The 16,415-nt window shown below is 47.2% G+C and overlaps 1 protein-coding gene across 5 annotated transcripts in view; it reads left to right on the forward strand.

Annotated features, from left to right (window-relative positions):
• CHN2 (chimerin 2) overlaps positions 1-12,912 on the forward strand; it is a 244,831-nt gene extending 231,919 nt beyond the window's left edge. For all 5 annotated transcript variants that reach the window (XM_016135958.2, XM_016135960.2, XM_036230432.1 and 2 more), the window contains 5 exons: positions 906-1,079; positions 4,492-4,569; positions 6,533-6,670; positions 8,257-8,362; positions 11,079-12,912. In XM_016135958.2, coding sequence (XP_015991444.1) covers positions 906-1,079; positions 4,492-4,569; positions 6,533-6,670; positions 8,257-8,362; positions 11,079-11,250 — 668 coding nt within the window. In that variant the 3' untranslated portion in view covers positions 11,251-12,912. The remainder of the gene's footprint in view (positions 1-905; positions 1,080-4,491; positions 4,570-6,532; positions 6,671-8,256; positions 8,363-11,078) is intronic.
• Positions 12,913-16,415: the final 3,503 nt, after the last annotated feature.

Raw genomic sequence — 16,415 nt, forward strand, 5'->3', positions numbered from 1 at the left:
AGAAAAAAGCAATGTTAGAAACCGCTTTGAATAGGCAGCAACATCAACTTTGAACAACTTCAGCATTAAATTTTTATTTTGCGGAATGTAAACTGTTCCTTGTTGTTGTCACAGTCAGTCCATCAGTGAACACTAACTGCTAACAGGACTCTACTACGCTCACACCGTGTTCACTGAACCTAAAGGCACCTTTTCGGCTTCAGATCTTGATATGAGCTTCATAAATAATTGCTTTAATCATCACATTCCATGGCATTGCTCTAAATTGTATACTCTCAGATACTCCCACTGGTGTCCAGTTAGACATTATTTCCACTCGCAGGTGTCAAAATAAGGCAAGTAGAAAGGAAAATGGCCCGCCCAACCTGCCCGCAAGGAGGAAGGGAGTGGAGGCTGTGGGCAGCTCTCCAGGAAAGTGCAGGAAGATGCTGGTGGTCATGGGTTCATAGGGAGAGAATGGCCGTCTTGCCCACAAAAAGAGCATCAAGGACTTAATGGAAACAACCCGACAGAGTCCTGGGTGCCCTTTATGAGCCATAACTTGCTCTGGGAACCCAAACCCAAAAGCCTACCTGTGGGTACAAAGGTTCCAGTCCCGAAAGGAAACAAAAAAAAACATACAAATAACCTGGCTAATTACCAAACCTATCTCAATGAGATGTTCTATCCTTATGGTCCAGCGGCAGAGAAAGCTTAACGAGGAAAATGGAATTATATACGAGTTTCATGGGTAAAAACGGTTTCACACTCACCTCACAGCGAGTAACACCTCTAAGCAGGATGGATGTTCCAGAGAGATATGGCAAACCGTCGGGCGTTTTCGTTTTTATTTTTGGTAACGTAGAATTTGTGTCTGGCTTTGACAAAAGGGCCGGGCGAGTCTAATGTGGCTTCTTTGTTTACAGACTGTGGGTTGAACGTGCACAAACAGTGTTCCAAGCACGTCCCGAATGACTGCCAGCCTGACCTCAAGAGGATCAAAAAGGTGTACTGCTGTGACCTCACGACGCTCGTGAAGGCGCACAACACCCAGAGGCCCATGGTGGTGGACATCTGCATCCGGGAAATCGAAGCAAGAGGTTGGGAGAAGACTCCTTGTTGTAGCGATTCACTTTTACTATTTATTTCTACCCTTGTCAAGAAAACTTTCTTATAATTGTTGGACCGACTCTCTCCACTACTGTTGAGCCGAATCTTCTCTCTCCTTCCACACAAACTAAATCAATGTCTGTTTCCTACATAAACCATTCACGCATGAAATGCATTCGTATGTGCATTTGGTACATCCTGGCTAAGCATTTAATATGTGCGATACACTGAGAATCTAAAAGTCACATTCTCACCTTTAAGAAATTCATACTGTAGTATGCAGAATTACAGGGCCAGATAAATATATGTTGTGGGTGTGTGTATTCAAAGGCCCGTGGAGTCACAGAGGAATACATTTTAATCTTATTTAAAGAACAGTTCAGAAAGAGTTTATGGGAGAGAGGAGATTTGAGTCTTAGAAAGGACTCCTATTCAATAAGTAAAGAAATGGTTGATCAACACCTACGTTTTCTACCACATCGAAGTTCGCTCCTGATGCTGGTTCTGTTTATTTCAAAGAGAAGAGTTAAAAGATTAAAAATCACTATGCATTGAATAGCCAAGGAGGCAAGGAGGGTAGAAACATTTCAAAGAAAAGATTCTTTATATTACGCGTGAGTCATCTTTCCTCTATTCGTGCTTCGTTTGGCCACTCTCCAGCTCTTCAGTATCCAAATGTTCAGTGATGCCACGTATATACTCCGCTGTAGTCGATATCCATTATTGTGTCTAAAATAGGTTAATATGTTCTATGGGTGTTTGCAAACTGGCCAACTGTCCCATTCTTTCCAAAACCAAACAAAAGAGAGTGTTATAGCTCATTATCCCAAACCTTTTAGAGACAGGAAATGCAGAATGAAAACTTTAGCTCTTCTGTCCCCTTAATTAAGACTTGCTCATTTAATCTCCAGTTGTAAGAAATGCCTCCTGCCTTTTGATTGCTGTGGCTGTGGGTGCTTTGGGCTCTGGTGAGGGGCTGATGCAAGGGGCTGAGCTGGAGAACAGTTGAGCAGGGGGTTCCCCGACTCTGGATGAGTGTCTGGGAAAAATAACCCTGGGTCCTGCTGGTTAGAAGGCTCTGCGATTTGGAGTCAGATCAGCAGCCTCTCTGGAGCCTGCAGTCCGGACTGTGCTTTCCTGGGGAAGCTGTCGCCATCCCACAGTGATCCTCATCAGAGATGACTGATAACCCGGGCAAAGTTACCACCCTGTCTTATGTCTGCCATGTCCACGGTGAGCACAGCACTAAGCACGCCTAAGACAAGACCTAGAACGGCACAAGTTAGGAATTTATGCCAAGGCATCACAGCAGAGGGGTTGGAGCTACAGGCACTAGGGGCCCGCACCTGCGGGCAGAACCGGAGCATGGGCTGGAGGAAATTCGCGTGACTCCTCCATTCCGAGCTCCGTGGCCACCACTGCCAACATCGTACCACCTCTTCCGTCCAGAGCAAAGGCCTTGTTGTTGTCCAAATGCTCTTTTATGGCCATTCGTTTCTGCATGAGGTGGCAGAATGAAAAGATCATGGACTCAACGTTAGATTTCCAGCCCCATCTCATACGAGCTATAATAAGACCTTGGGAAAGTCACTTACTCCGTTTGAATATCTGTTTTCTCATCTATGAAGTGAATGGAATCAGTTGTACGATTTCAGGCGGTCGTGAGGGTTAAAATGAGTCGATCCATAATAATGACCTAGTACAGGGCCCAACATGTAGGACTCGACCTGTGTTACTTATTTTTGCCTTTTCTTGGAATGACCAACACCCCAAATCCACCTCCACCTCCAAATCCATCTGCCTGACCAACTTATTTAGCCCATGTTTCAATGCTGTCACGGTGACCCCCAGCAATGTCTTCACCAGGACACAAATCCGTCCCTCACGAGCAGCGCCCGCCCCAGGGCAGGCTCCTCTGGCGGCCAGTCCCATCTCACCTGCATGCCAGCCGAGGGCGAAAGGGCCTGCTCGCCCTCTTCACGTCTACGCCCCAGGCGCCATACACCTCACCTCTCGTTCTAAAACTCAGAGTTTCCGTTAAAACAGAAGGACGGGAGAACTAACACTGCAGGGAGAGCTGGCAGCCTCCGCCGCACCAGCCAACTCCAGCCCGTCCTCCGAGACGTCCTTCAAAGGCAGCTCGCGAGTAAGACCCACCCCCCAGCCTCTCTGTCTGCAGACAGGATTCCTGCTCCCTGTGTCCTGCTCCCGTGTGCCGCGGGGTCCTCACCTCTGTCGCAGTGCAAGGTTCAGCCGTGCTGGGCATGCTTACATGCATCGCCAACCGGAACAGGGTGACAGCAGGTCTCGTCTTCTGAACCACCTCAATTAAATGATCAGTAGTGGCAGCCTGGACGACTGTATCGAGGTGGATTCTGAGGCCGAGTGGGGCTCAGTGGGAGAAGGAGCTCAGATCAACTAAGAAAGTCTCTGATGGTCCTGGGAGAGAGGAGGAGCAATACTTACGGCATGCGTTTTTCTGTCTCTAATGCAGACCTGATGCAGACTGTTCTTTATGGCAGATAGCACGCTCAGTAAATGTTTGCCAGATGAAAAGCAGGAAGGTACGTTAGCTCTCAAGAGTTGGACAGAATGTACCACAGCAGCAGGAGCAGCTATTTGTTTGCGTGTTTTTTGCTGTAGCTAGAGTTTGGTAGTACCCAGTTTTTACATACAAGGTCTGAAATCTGTTCCTCTATTCCTTCTGATACCTCGGGGACCCGGCTGGGCCTTAGGACATATCTTAATGAGTCAGGAAGATTTAACAGAAACGTATTTTTCGTATCCTAAATATCCAATGATCAAGTTTCCAGAACCATTGGTTAGAATTTTATTTTTCTACATCGGTTTGTATGATTCTTGATTTGAAGGTATAACAACTAAATCAATATTGAAACGTCTAACATATTGTTGTATTTGTGATTAAACATAAACGGCTATAAAAGTTGGATCGTTTCAACAAAATCAGGATAACATGGATCGCGCGTGTGCGCACGGATGCGTGTGGTCCTAGCACCGCGCCGCACGCAGTAGGACACACGGATCGAGATGATACTGGGGAGGAAGCGAGTCGCTGCCTAAAGCAGTGAAATTGCACCAAGTGGTCTGCTGAACAAAGAAGCAGTTGATGAAAATCACAAACACGGCTTCGCTTCGCAGAGCCAGGCAGGAAGCAGCCCAGGCTGCTGAGGACCCCACCGCTGCACGAGCAAGTGAAGACGGACTTGCCCGGAAACCGAGGTGGACAAGCCTGAGTTCCGACACGACAGTGTGTGATGTATAAGAGCATTGACGATATTTGCTCGTTTCCTGATGGTACGCAGTGGAGATGTGAGATAAGTCTTTTTTTAGATATTTCAAGACGCTAAAGTCTCTGTCTCTTTTTTTTTTTTAAAAAAACAGGATTAAAGTCAGAAGGCCTTTACAGAGTCTCTGGGTTCACCGAACACATCGAAGATGTCAAAATGGCATTTGACAGAGGTAGGCTCACGCTCCTGCAAGCCAGATGACGCCTCCTTAGCTCCCTCCCTTTCGGAACCAGATTTTATTCACAGTGGAACGAAGGTTTCAGGGCTACTGCGGGCTATTCTGCAAGAGGCCAAGGAATAAAGGTTCACAGATCTCAGAGTTCCCTGCCTCTCCAGGGGAAGCGTTTCCTTAAAAGTTGTGGACAATGACCACACGGGAAATGAGTTTAAAATACGGCTTGAATGGGTAGCCAGCCTCTGGTGCCATTACGGTTTTTGAGTTGGTTGGCCTCCCAACATTTACGCTCAGTCATGGGACCGGGGTACCTTTCTGCATCCCCCGTCTTAGGATCCTGTTGATTCCTCGCCTTCCCTCTCCCCCCCGCCATCTCCAAATGAGAGAGCATGGGGAAGGGGCGGAGGAGCACCCCCACTGGGAAGCGGGGGAGCCGGGGGACATACAGAAAGCGACTCCCTTTGTTCTCTATGACTGTTTCATGTGTTCTCGACTCTTGAGAATTTAAAATTTCAGTTCACCAGGGCCCGCCCCTGCAACTCATTCAGAAAACTGGATGAGCCCCAGAATCTGTATTTCTAATGAACGATTGAATTAATAATTCTGGTGCAGCCAATCAAGGGATAGAACCTTTGGCCTACGGGACGGAGCCTCTACTCAGTAGAATAGGAGACAAGGTCTCCGCTGATGTTCAGGGTCATGGCCATTTCCTCCTCCCTGTGTACTTTACACCCCAGCAACGCTGCAGTACACCTTACCTGTCTGCATGAACGAGCCCCTAGGCTCACGTTGCTCTGTGCACCTGCAACGTGTTCACCTCTCTGCCTGGCGAGCACTCCTTATCAATCAGGTGTCAGCTCAAGTCTTTCCTCGCTCACGGCCCCTCCCTGACCACCCCACACTGACTTAGGAGTTCCATTTCCTTTTCCTGTGTCCCCTCCCCCCCCACCCACACTCCATGTTCTCACGTGTCTCCCACAAAACCGTCTCCTCATTTCCTTATAATCGTTGAGTTGCACGCCTGGCCCCAGCCTCACTCAAGCTATATGAAGGGAGTATGTTCTTTCTTCTGTGATTCACTGGGGCTTAACAGTCCTTCATACATGGTAGATTTTCAATAAGTGCTTATTGAATATGTAAATGGTGTTATATGGCAACTTGCCACACTCTTACTGTTTTCTGTACATCGTCAGCTTTTTTTTAGCGTCAAAACCAAATTTCCTGAGATGCTTTGTTTCTTTTTTCAATTCCCTATATAAAAGAAAATGCCGATAGTACTTATACGATTGAAACTTTTTTATCTAAAGTAATATTATAGTCTGTGACAGCTAAATTGGACTGATACTTACTTAATGGAAAAACAGAAAGTCAAAAATGTCTTGAGAATGATTATAAAAATGACAAGAAATACATTACCCCTACACGAGAGAACGTTAAAGTTTCCCCAATTAAAGTCCTAGGGATGAGGAGAGGAAGAATTAAAAGAAACTCCAGTGAGCCAGCTGGAGACAATAGAAACTGAAGATATTCAACAATTATTCTGTATCTGTCGTCTTGAAATCCAAGTCCAAAGAATCCTGGTGGGACTATATATAAGGGCTTCTTGTTTGTTTGTTTGTTTGTTTGTTTGTTTGTTTGTTTGTTTAATTAGGTTATTACTATATTCTGTTATGAATCTTGTGTCCAGATTATGAATCTTTGTGCCAAATTTCTATTTAGCGAATTACCAGGGGCTGGGACCCAAAGAACGATTTTTAAGTCTCTTTCGCTTTCCTTTTGTCTCCACTTCCCCTCAGACCCCAAATCCCTCTCACCGAACTTCTTTGGTTGATTCCTGCGTCTCCGTGGTATCAGACACCAAAGGGAACATTCGCTGTTGGATTTTTTTTTTTTTCCTTCTGGGCTTTAACGTGGTGAAATAAGGTCCTCATTAAGAACTGGATCGTCGATTGTTTTTCAGATGGCGAAAAGGCAGATATATCTGCCAACACCTATCCAGACATAAACATCATCACTGGGGCCCTTAAACTGTATTTCAGAGACTTGCCCATTCCCGTCATCACGTACGATACCTACTCCAAATTCATAGAGGCAGCGAGTAAGTATTAAGAACTAAGTTTTCATTTGTACCAAGTTTCGAAGTACAGTGCTCTTGAATTCAAGAAAGTCAGACCTGTTGAAACTATGGCATGGGCCTGTCGTTTTGCCAAGTGTGGGCGCAATGGTACAGTTAATAGAGAACCGAGCACAGGGCACCAGCTGAGTTGAACCGACGCCAGACCAACCCTGCTGGGCTGAAGGTGGACGGCGAGCAGATCCTTCTCTCCCCGTCCTTTCTTCTGTGCTGGGAACCAGCACAGTCAGGCCTCCTCTGTTACATGTTGAAAGCAGGAATGTCCCGGAAGTAAAACATTAGATCTCATTCTGATGAGGACTGGACAGATTAGCGACTGTCATCCGTTAGGCAGAATCCCATTGCTGATCCATTAAAGTCATACCCCGAGTTTTGCCCATGGAAGCTGTTCAAAATTAATAATATGCCAAGAATATGTTGCGTCGTGTCCTATACTAGGGACTCTCTCCAGTGCCAGCTAGTTTTATCTTACCTACCCAACGAAGCAAATGATATTATCATCCCATTTGACAGCGGAGGAAAGCGAAGCGTGGCCAGCTGAGCTCACAGGTCTAGGAATGGAACGTCAGCCTTGGTCTTCCGTCCGCCCACGGTTGCTCGTTCAGGGCCTGGCACCTGGGTCCACTGTTGTCAGGAGAGGGGCCCATAGTGGAGAAGGGACAAGGGGCCTGCATTCTCGCTAGGAACGCAGTGAGGACGGGGAGGTCCGCATGCCGGAATGCATGACATAGATGTCAGACCCACTCTGAGGACGTTTTATAAAACTCTATCGTCCTTAAAGACATGTGTGACTCAATACAGTGATGAGACAGGGACATAGGCAGACAGGCGGGGAGGGGCGCGAGATGCCCCTGGCGGAAGAGCTGTGGCCCTGCCTCCTGGTGAGAGCATTCCTCAGGGTCCTGGTGGCCCTGAGCAGAGACGGTCCTGGCAACAGTCCTAGCCTCAGGAGCGCTTTCTTTGGTTGGCTGCCAGAGGCCCAAAAAGCAGAAGCACGCAGCTTCCTCCCATTGTTAATGTGCCCAGCATCTACTTCCCAGCCTGGACCAGACCCCGGGGTCACCATGCCAGCGCTTTGGTGGGAAGTGCCATGAATGCAGGCCGCGCTGGCTCACCTGCCAGTGCCCTTGCATCGTGAGGTGTGTTCGGTTATCCTGCCCGGGAAAGACTTATCAGACAGCTTCAGGAGAACGCTGCCAAGTATGATCAGGGTTAAGTTAAAGCTTGTGATGCTGAGATTTCTGGCAAATCCGCCATGGATAAGAGGGGCAAAGCACAGTTAGTGCATGTGCCACGAGCAAGCATCTACAGCCCGGGCCTAGTAGAAGCTCCGACCTAGTAGAAGCTCCACGTGCGTGTGGTGCCCAGCCCCAGACCCTTTCTGGAAAGAGCCAGGACACAATGCAGTTGATTACTTTAGGTCAAATGTTACCTGAAATCACCTGAGCTTATTAGACTTCCCCTCCATCTGTAGCCAAACTTCTGCTACTTCTCTGCAGACTCTCGTGCCACAAGGCTGCATTGATTATTCTTACTTGTAACCTTCGCAGAAATCGCCAATGCAGATGAGAGGCTGGAAGCGGTCCACGACGTGCTCATGCTGCTGCCTCCTGCCCACTACGAGACCCTCCGATACCTGATGATTCACCTCAAGAAGTAAGCGCACGCCTCCTTGACACCTCCTCTGCAGACCCTTGTCTGCCCTGGCAGTTAATGCCTTTGGAAAAGCTCATAGCCTTCCTCCCCAACCCACTGAGCGGACAGACGCTCCTTCAAGGTGAACGAGGCCGCCTTCTCCAGGTCGGCCCCGTCAGAGCTACTGAATGCTCCACGCACTTTACATGTGCTAGCTCCAAGAAGCGGGGTCTGTTAGGGCCCCCGTGTTAACCGATGGGGTTGCTGAAGCTTAGGGTGGTTCTATAGTGGATTTGAAGAGGTGAAGGAGGCCAGGACAGAAACCCAGGCATCTCATCCAGAGCGCACACTCTGTCTTAACCATCTGCCTCCATAGCTGCCTCTTCCTCTGTGACGAGCCCTGTGCTCTGTGTCCTGCTCTTCTGCCCTCTGCTCTCTCCGGTCCCAGACTCCCGAGCCGAGGCAAGCGCATTCCCAATCCCGGGCCCTTGTTTTTCTTGGTGTATCAGTTAGCTACCACCGAGTAACAAATTACCCCAAATCTGAGTGGCTTAAAACAATAAGCATGTATTTCCTTGCAGCCTCTCTGATCAGGAATCCGGGTGTGGCTCAGCAGGGTGCCTCTGGTTCACGGTCTGTAACGAGGTTGCAGTCAGACTGACAACCAGGCCGCAGTCTCCTCTGAAGGCTGGACTGGGGCGGCGTCCACGTCGAAGCCCACTCGCGTGGTTGCTGGCAGGATTCAGTTCCTCAGAGGCTGTTGAACGGGAGGCCTCTCTTTCTCGCTGACTGTTCTCTGAAGGCCGCCCTCAGTTTCCTGCCACGCAGGTCTCCCCACAGTCGGCTCACAGAGTGGCAGCTGGCTCCCCTGGGAGCAAGCAAGCATGAGCACCCAAGACGAAAGGCACGGTCTCTCTGTAACCTAATCTCGGAAGTGACATCTCATTGCTTTTGCTATATTGTACTTACTAGAAACAAGTCACCAGGCCCAGCCCACACTCTAAAGGAAGGGATTGCATAAGGGCACGAATTCCAGGAGGCGGGGATCGCTGGGGGCCATCTCAGAGGTGGCCTGCCACAGAAGGCCACACGGCTATCTGTGAGAACACATATAAGACAGATGGATGAGTGTTGCAGGCGACTAGAACCTCTGGTTCCAGACTCTTCTACTAAATCGCGGCTCTGCCCTTCGCCGTACTTGTGAGGGCAATGGGTTGGTCTCTGGGACGTCGGAGGGAGCAGGGCCCTTCTGTGTGCCTTCGGGAGAGACATGGTAGCAGCCCATTCTTAGGTAAAACAAACCAAAACTCATCTCTATTGACCAATTTTCAGATCCATTCAGTAAGTGAAAGGAAGCAAGTTGAGACTAAGGCATAAACATCAGGTGTGGAGGTTTTTTTCCTACTGTATAAAGCAGTTAATGCTGTCACTCGTATTCAAGTTGATCCGAAATGTAACATTTAGCTCAGAAGTTTTCCATTTTGATCAGTTTATTAAATTTAAGAGTACAGATAAGTTTTCGATAAGTAATAGATTGTGAATGTCGGCCGGGCTTCTAATTAGCTATAAATTATTTTTTTCAGTGTCCAATTATTGTAGTTTGGAAGGCAAAGTATTATTATCAGAAAAATGCTGACATGTCCCAATTGAATCTTAAATGCCAAAAACTTAGTGTTTTTATTGTAGACGGTCCGCTAGCCATCGTGTTTGGCCAGGCATGGTGCCTGACTTAATGAAGAGATGTGAGCGATTTTAGTGAAGAACGTCCTCTTTCCTGCCTCTTCCTTAGCTTTGCAGCATGAAAATAACGCGAGCCAAATCACCCTTCCTAAATTAATGCTAAATGGCTCATCTTAATTAGCTCCGAGAGAATAAACACAATGGAATGGCCTTCCCTGCAAAACCTAGCCATGTTGCATCATATTTTTCCCTTTTTTGAAAAACCTACCCCTTTCGGATCTATTGTAAACATCCTAAAATCTAAGTTTCCTCAAGCGAAGCAAGAATCTGGAAGGTTGTCATTTTATTCCACTAGAAGGTACTAAGCCAACTTTGGAGTCTGAATTTCATTCTTAAAGGCTTTGTAGTTCTTATCTGGATGTCGAAATGGGGATTTTCAATTCCAACAGCAATTACTGCTCCAGACCTCATCCTGTGGGAACTAGAAATAACGTCCCACTGCTTTCCTGTTTGGCCACATTCCAGCCATCCCCCTGCCCCATGGTAATGGCCTAGCTGTCCCTTAACTCGTGACACCCCCACCCTACAAGTGACCTTTCTGCTCTGGCATTAGCCCTGCCAACACACAACAAATCTGCCTGCAGCTTTCCTACTTGTGAGCTTAAGCAGAGAAAAGACAGGGGGGAAGAAAGACTTCCGTACAAGCCTAGACTGAGATCTGGGTGCGCCGTGTGCCAGCTAGTACTCTGCCCTTCAAGGCAATATTCCACAAACAACAGTTTCACGTCTATTTAGTAAGAAGGACTGATTTTCTAATTTTGAAGATCGCGTCGATACCAGATCTAGGCTTCTGTGGGCTGAAGGCAAGGCCAACAATCTAAAAAGGAAAATATCAGAAAATTATCCTTTTAAAAATACTTTTCTGTAATTCTGATTCTCAATTTCCTTTTGCAGTCTCCCAAACCAGAGATGTTCTTGGGGAGCATATGTGTGTCATCAGTATATAAATTTGCCCACAAGTTGAAATCGTCTCTCTGTGTATATATCTGTTTCACAGGGTGACTATGAATGAAAAAGACAATTTCATGAATGCCGAAAATCTGGGGATCGTGTTCGGGCCCACCCTGATGAGACCCCCCGAGGACAGCACACTCACCACTCTGCACGACATGCGATACCAGAAGCTGATTGTGCAGATTTTAATCGAAAATGAAGATGTGTTGTTTTAATCCACCAGGGAGATGAGCGGGAGGGCCTCGGCCCCGTCGAAGCTGACGAGGCTCAGGACGTAAAAACATTTCTCACGCCAATCTGTTTCCCAAGCGAGCAACAGCGTTCCTGGACCGCAGTGGGTGGCCAAGTCACCTACTGCGTCTCGTAGATACTTGCCTCCTCCACGTGAGAACAGTAAGGGCGAGAGTGAGAAATGCCCCTCTCCTGGGCTCTCTGCCGGGCCTCGCGTGTGTGTCTGTTTTGCTGGAAGAGTGATTAAATAAATCTTTAACTTATTAAAAGAACAGTGTAAACCTTTCAACTTCAATCTCAGTAATAAAGAGGAGCTTAATTCATAGAGGTACTTGATACAGTTATACATTTTCCACTTACAGAAAGAGGACAGTTCTATATGTTAAATGTTAAATAAGACTTCTATTGTAAAGCGTATTTTTATTTCAGCTGCAAGAATGTTACTTTATTTTAGCAAATAGAACTCAATGCAGTGCATTGATTATTACCCTGTGTCCCTTGTCCTGCCTTCTTGCTGTGATCCCTGGAGAAGTTCACCGCGAATGCAGTATTATGTCGACATACCTCTGTCCTTCTCAGCGCTTCGCAATGAAATTTCGCCCGCCACCTGTGTCCCTGCTTTCGATAGTTTTTGCTGTTAAGCGCTGGCATTTTGCTATCGTGAGGTGTATGTTTGTAGCAATCGTAGGATGGTCCGAAACACCCACGAATTTTCTTTCCATAAAAATTTTCTGGAATTCCAAAGTATGCTTTAGAATTGGTCATAGTTTTTCCACATCATGTGTATATATCCCAGAACATGCTGAATGTGGTCATTTTACCTAAAATAATTTAATTTACATAAAATACAACCTTGGTTGGATCTGGGCTGTATAGAAAGTCAGCATTTTTTTTCTCTCTCTCCTTTTCGAGCAAGTACTCTAAATTCATCTCTTAATGCCAAGTTGTAGTTTTGCCACATTTCTGTATTTATGACAAGTGAATCTGCAGAATAATTGTTGATTTTTTTCCTTTTCCTTTTTGTTTTATAAACAAGCCTACTTTTAAAGTAAGAATGAATAAGTTTAGTTTTTAATGAATATTTGTTCCTCTTTGACAAAAGTAGCTCTGGATAGATAATAATTTAATATGATTTTTCTTACTGTGGTTCCCACTGATTGGTTATATTTATCTTAGAATGAGCTTTTCACACCCAAGATTTCTATATTTTGTAACGTAGGAAAAATATTTTAAAAATCTGGGTAAATCCGGATTTTTTTTTCCCCCTTCAGTCCAACTATGGTGTGTTCTCCTCTGATGGTCTGAGATGGTTCATGTAATTACTCACGCGTCTTGTTTTGGAGTGACCGGAAAAGAATTACTGTGACAGGTGAGCTGAAAGGAGGTGGCGGTGCAATCGTCCTGGACGGTCCCAAGGGCTGTGTGGACGGGCTCCACGGGCACGTGGGGCTTCAGACGCTCCCGCTCGGGCCCTGCCCTCCTCCCGACTGTCCAGATTTGTGCGTTGTAGCTTATGTACTTCTTGATACTGTCAAAAAAAAAAAAAATATCTGGAAATGGTTTTATTTTGTGAAGTGAACAATACTTTGTAATTTATGATAGTGTAAATGGAAGGAAAAGCATTAAATGTATGAAATTCTTCTGTCTATCGCCTCGGAGTATATGAAGGAAATTGGTGTTGGGGAGTCGTGAGGGACAGGGATGGAGAGAGAATATTCCAAAGATCACCCCCGGATGGATGTTGGTATTAAAGTTTCTGTCGTCGCCAAACTATGATGAGAAAATAGACATTCCACGGGTCCCCTCCTCGCTGGCCCGCTCCCTCTGCCGGCTTTCGCCTACTTAAGGTGGAGATTCTAATGCTCCACATGCACTTTCTAGAAGACTTATTGAGTTTATGTGATTCGCTGAGAGGTGTGACATTTAGACCACATCACCCTGGGACTCTCGCGGGAGAGCAGAACAAACGTTGCGGAGTCCGAAAAACACCCATTTGAATCCTAGCTCTGCCTGCATTCCGCTGCGCGTGAACTTGGGAATGAATGTGCTCCTCTGAGAAACTGGGGGCGATCTTCCGATGGTGAGATCTCAGGTGAAATGACGATCTTCAGTAGCTAGTTAGTAATCGTTATGTCTCACTGTTATCAGTATTGTAAGAGCGGTGACTTAGAAGAGGAAGGGATACAGCATGGTGGCTGGGAAGGGAAGAAGCATGTGACAAGAAGGATGTGTCGCCGGTTAAAATCCAAGCCCAGGCGATGTTAAGGGGTGTGATTACAGGGCTCTAGGATGTGCGATGAGGTTCACTTGACTCCTCTTCTTGGGCACACTTGGAGCCCTCGATCCCCTCGAGCTAGCTGTCTGAAAGCTGCTCGCCCAGGCCGATCGCCCCCACCGTCGGGCAGCCTGGCATGGCTCCCCTTGCCCGGCTTGAAATTCCTTATTTATGGGAATAACTCTAGTTGGTAGACCTGAAGGGGTGCAGTGTTGTTTCCGGAACCCCATATTAAATTGTCCACAGGTAGGGTTTAGGAAGTGGAACAGGGGCCGGGGAGATGGGGGAAGATCCTTCTCCTTCCCGCATTAACATAAATGAGCATCTGGTCTCCATAGCGCGGAGGGGGCCCGGTGCAGAATTCCCAGGGCAGCAGCCTGGCCGCAGAGGGGGGCGCTGAGTACAGCGAGAGTGTACCCCACGCCCGAAAGGTTGCCAGGGCTGTCCTGGCCCCGCCTGAAAACCCAACTCGGTTAGCTTACCGCTTCCCAAGTCCTATCCACCCCCCAATTTATCATCTTCTGATTTTAAAAATACAATGTTTCTTTCTCTCAGGCACTTATTATTATTAATGGGCCGGACGTTGGGAACACTTGGAAGCAAGGAAGAGGCTTATCTCACTGAAAGAATTAGTAAGTTTAGTCTGGCTAGAGAGAGACAAAGCTGGTCATACTAAGGATTTTGGGCTCGAACATAAGGGGAAGGGGTCCTGCTAATGTTTTTTTCTAATAACCTTAATTTTGGAACATTTTTTATATTTACAGAAAAGTCATAAAGATACCACAGAGAGGTCCTGTGGACTCCTTACCCACTTTCCCTAAAGTTAACGCCATACAAAACCACAGTACATTTGTCAAAAATAAGAAGCCAACGCTGCTATATTACTATTGACTAAACTCCAGACTTTACTCAGATTTCACAGGTTTTGCACTGATGTCCTTTTTCTGTTCCACGATACAATCCAGCATGCCACACATTGAGCATTAATGAGTTTTAATGGGCAGATGACACAGTCTAGTTTGCACCTGTCAAAGATCACTCTCACGACTGTGGACCCATCAGAGACTACGTAGGGGATATGCAGGGAGCCGGTGAGATGTTCATCTTTGTCACATAGGACTGAGGTGATGGAGCCTCGACCAGGTGAGACAAATAGACAGGACTGAGTTAGGGGGCAATAGGACTGAGTCAAAAGGTTTGCTTACAGATTGGATTAGAGAATCAAGGCTGAGTCTCGGGTTGCTTAATTTGACAACCGGGTAATATTTACTGAAATGAAGATGAAAAGAAGAGTAGAGGTACCTGGGGAGGGGCGGAGGCAGCCAGAAAGGCGGTGACTTCCATTTTGGACATGATGAACCGGAGATGCCTGTGTGATTTACAAGCAGAGATGTTTCGTGAGCAATTGTATTAACAGACCCAGGCTGGAGGTGCGATTTGGGAATGACCCCAGAGGTAACAACTGGTACCACAGGACTGGGTAGGACATGGAACAGGTACCCAGGGACAAGGAACAGAGAAATACAGGAGAGGCCTGATTCAGAGCTCCCTGGAACACCATCGTTCAGGGAGGAGGAAGAGAGAGGAGAGGGAAAGCGAGGTCCATTTAATGTGATAAAGCGTGGAGGGTCCCCCGAGGGCAGTACAGAAGGATTCTTTCCCCTGTTTTCGGGTCTGTTTCATAATGTCCTATGCATTTCTGTTCCACTTAGATTTATTTTGCTATGTGCAAGTCACCATGTTAGACTGCACTTCAAAGGTGGGCTTAGTTAGATGATTATAAATGCAAATGAGCCAGTGTCATTTATTTTTTTTTCTAAATTGAGTCGAAAAGGTGTTGTAATACGCAATGTCCTCCTTCCCTGCCTTCCTACTGGAGTCTGTACTCCTTAATCCAGCAGTTATCACAAATAACTGGAATCACGTATGGTTTTCGTCTCCCTCTGAATTACACACTTTTTGAGATCAAGAACTGTGGATACCGCCACATGACAGTCAGACGACACTCTTCCTCATCCTGAAAACCTCAACCCAAGGTTTACCTCCTTCCCGAGACTGACGCTGGCTTACCCAGGCAGGGGACGCAGAAGGTGCCGGCCACAAACATGCGAAAGTACAGGAAGTTCAGAGAACTGCAAAGTGTTGGCTTTAACCAGAGCGTGAAGTGTGAGGGGAGAGGAGGAGGAAGGAGATCGAACCAGCAAGGGCCGCACCAGGGAATGAGCGACCTGTGCGCCAAGCACAAAGCGGACTGACATCCGGTTGGTCACACAGGAAGGAGGGACCAAGGGACATAAGACCAGAGAGACGTGGGAGCCGATCGGGAAGCTGTCACAGGCAGTGACCGCCTGAACTCGACTCCCAGCAGGAGGGATGGAGAAGAGGCCTAGATAAGAGAGAAACTTAAGAGGTCGTCAGGACTTACCCATTTGATGCCAGAGTTGAAAGGAAGACAGAAGTCACTAATGACGTAATGACAACCCCACCCCCGCCCCCGCCTCCGCGCCCCCGCACCAGTCTGGTTTTTGTGACCAAACGAACATTTAGGAGGATAAAAGAACATAAGGAGGGAAACGGGTTCGGGAGGTGCTGGATGCTCAGGCCGTGGGTGTCTTTTCTTCATAGCTAGAAGGCGTCCCCACTTCTTGCTGCCTGGCCAATTAGGGAGGTATAGAAATTTTAGCAGTTTGCTGCCCACTGAGGTTTCGAAGCCAAACCACACCCGTCTCGTGCTGTGCTGTGGTGGGAAGTCAGCGCGGTGGCCCTACAAGAACACTGGACTCGGGGCCACGAGGCCTGGCTCGGTCACGATCAAGGCCGTCCACATTTCTGACCTCGGGTTTCTCCTTTTGAAAATGAATGATTGCCTGCCTC

The sequence above is a fragment of the Rousettus aegyptiacus genome, unplaced genomic scaffold (assembly GCF_014176215.1).
Source record: "Rousettus aegyptiacus isolate mRouAeg1 unplaced genomic scaffold, mRouAeg1.p scaffold_m13_p_13, whole genome shotgun sequence".
Classification (NCBI taxonomy): Eukaryota; Metazoa; Chordata; class Mammalia; order Chiroptera; family Pteropodidae; genus Rousettus; species Rousettus aegyptiacus.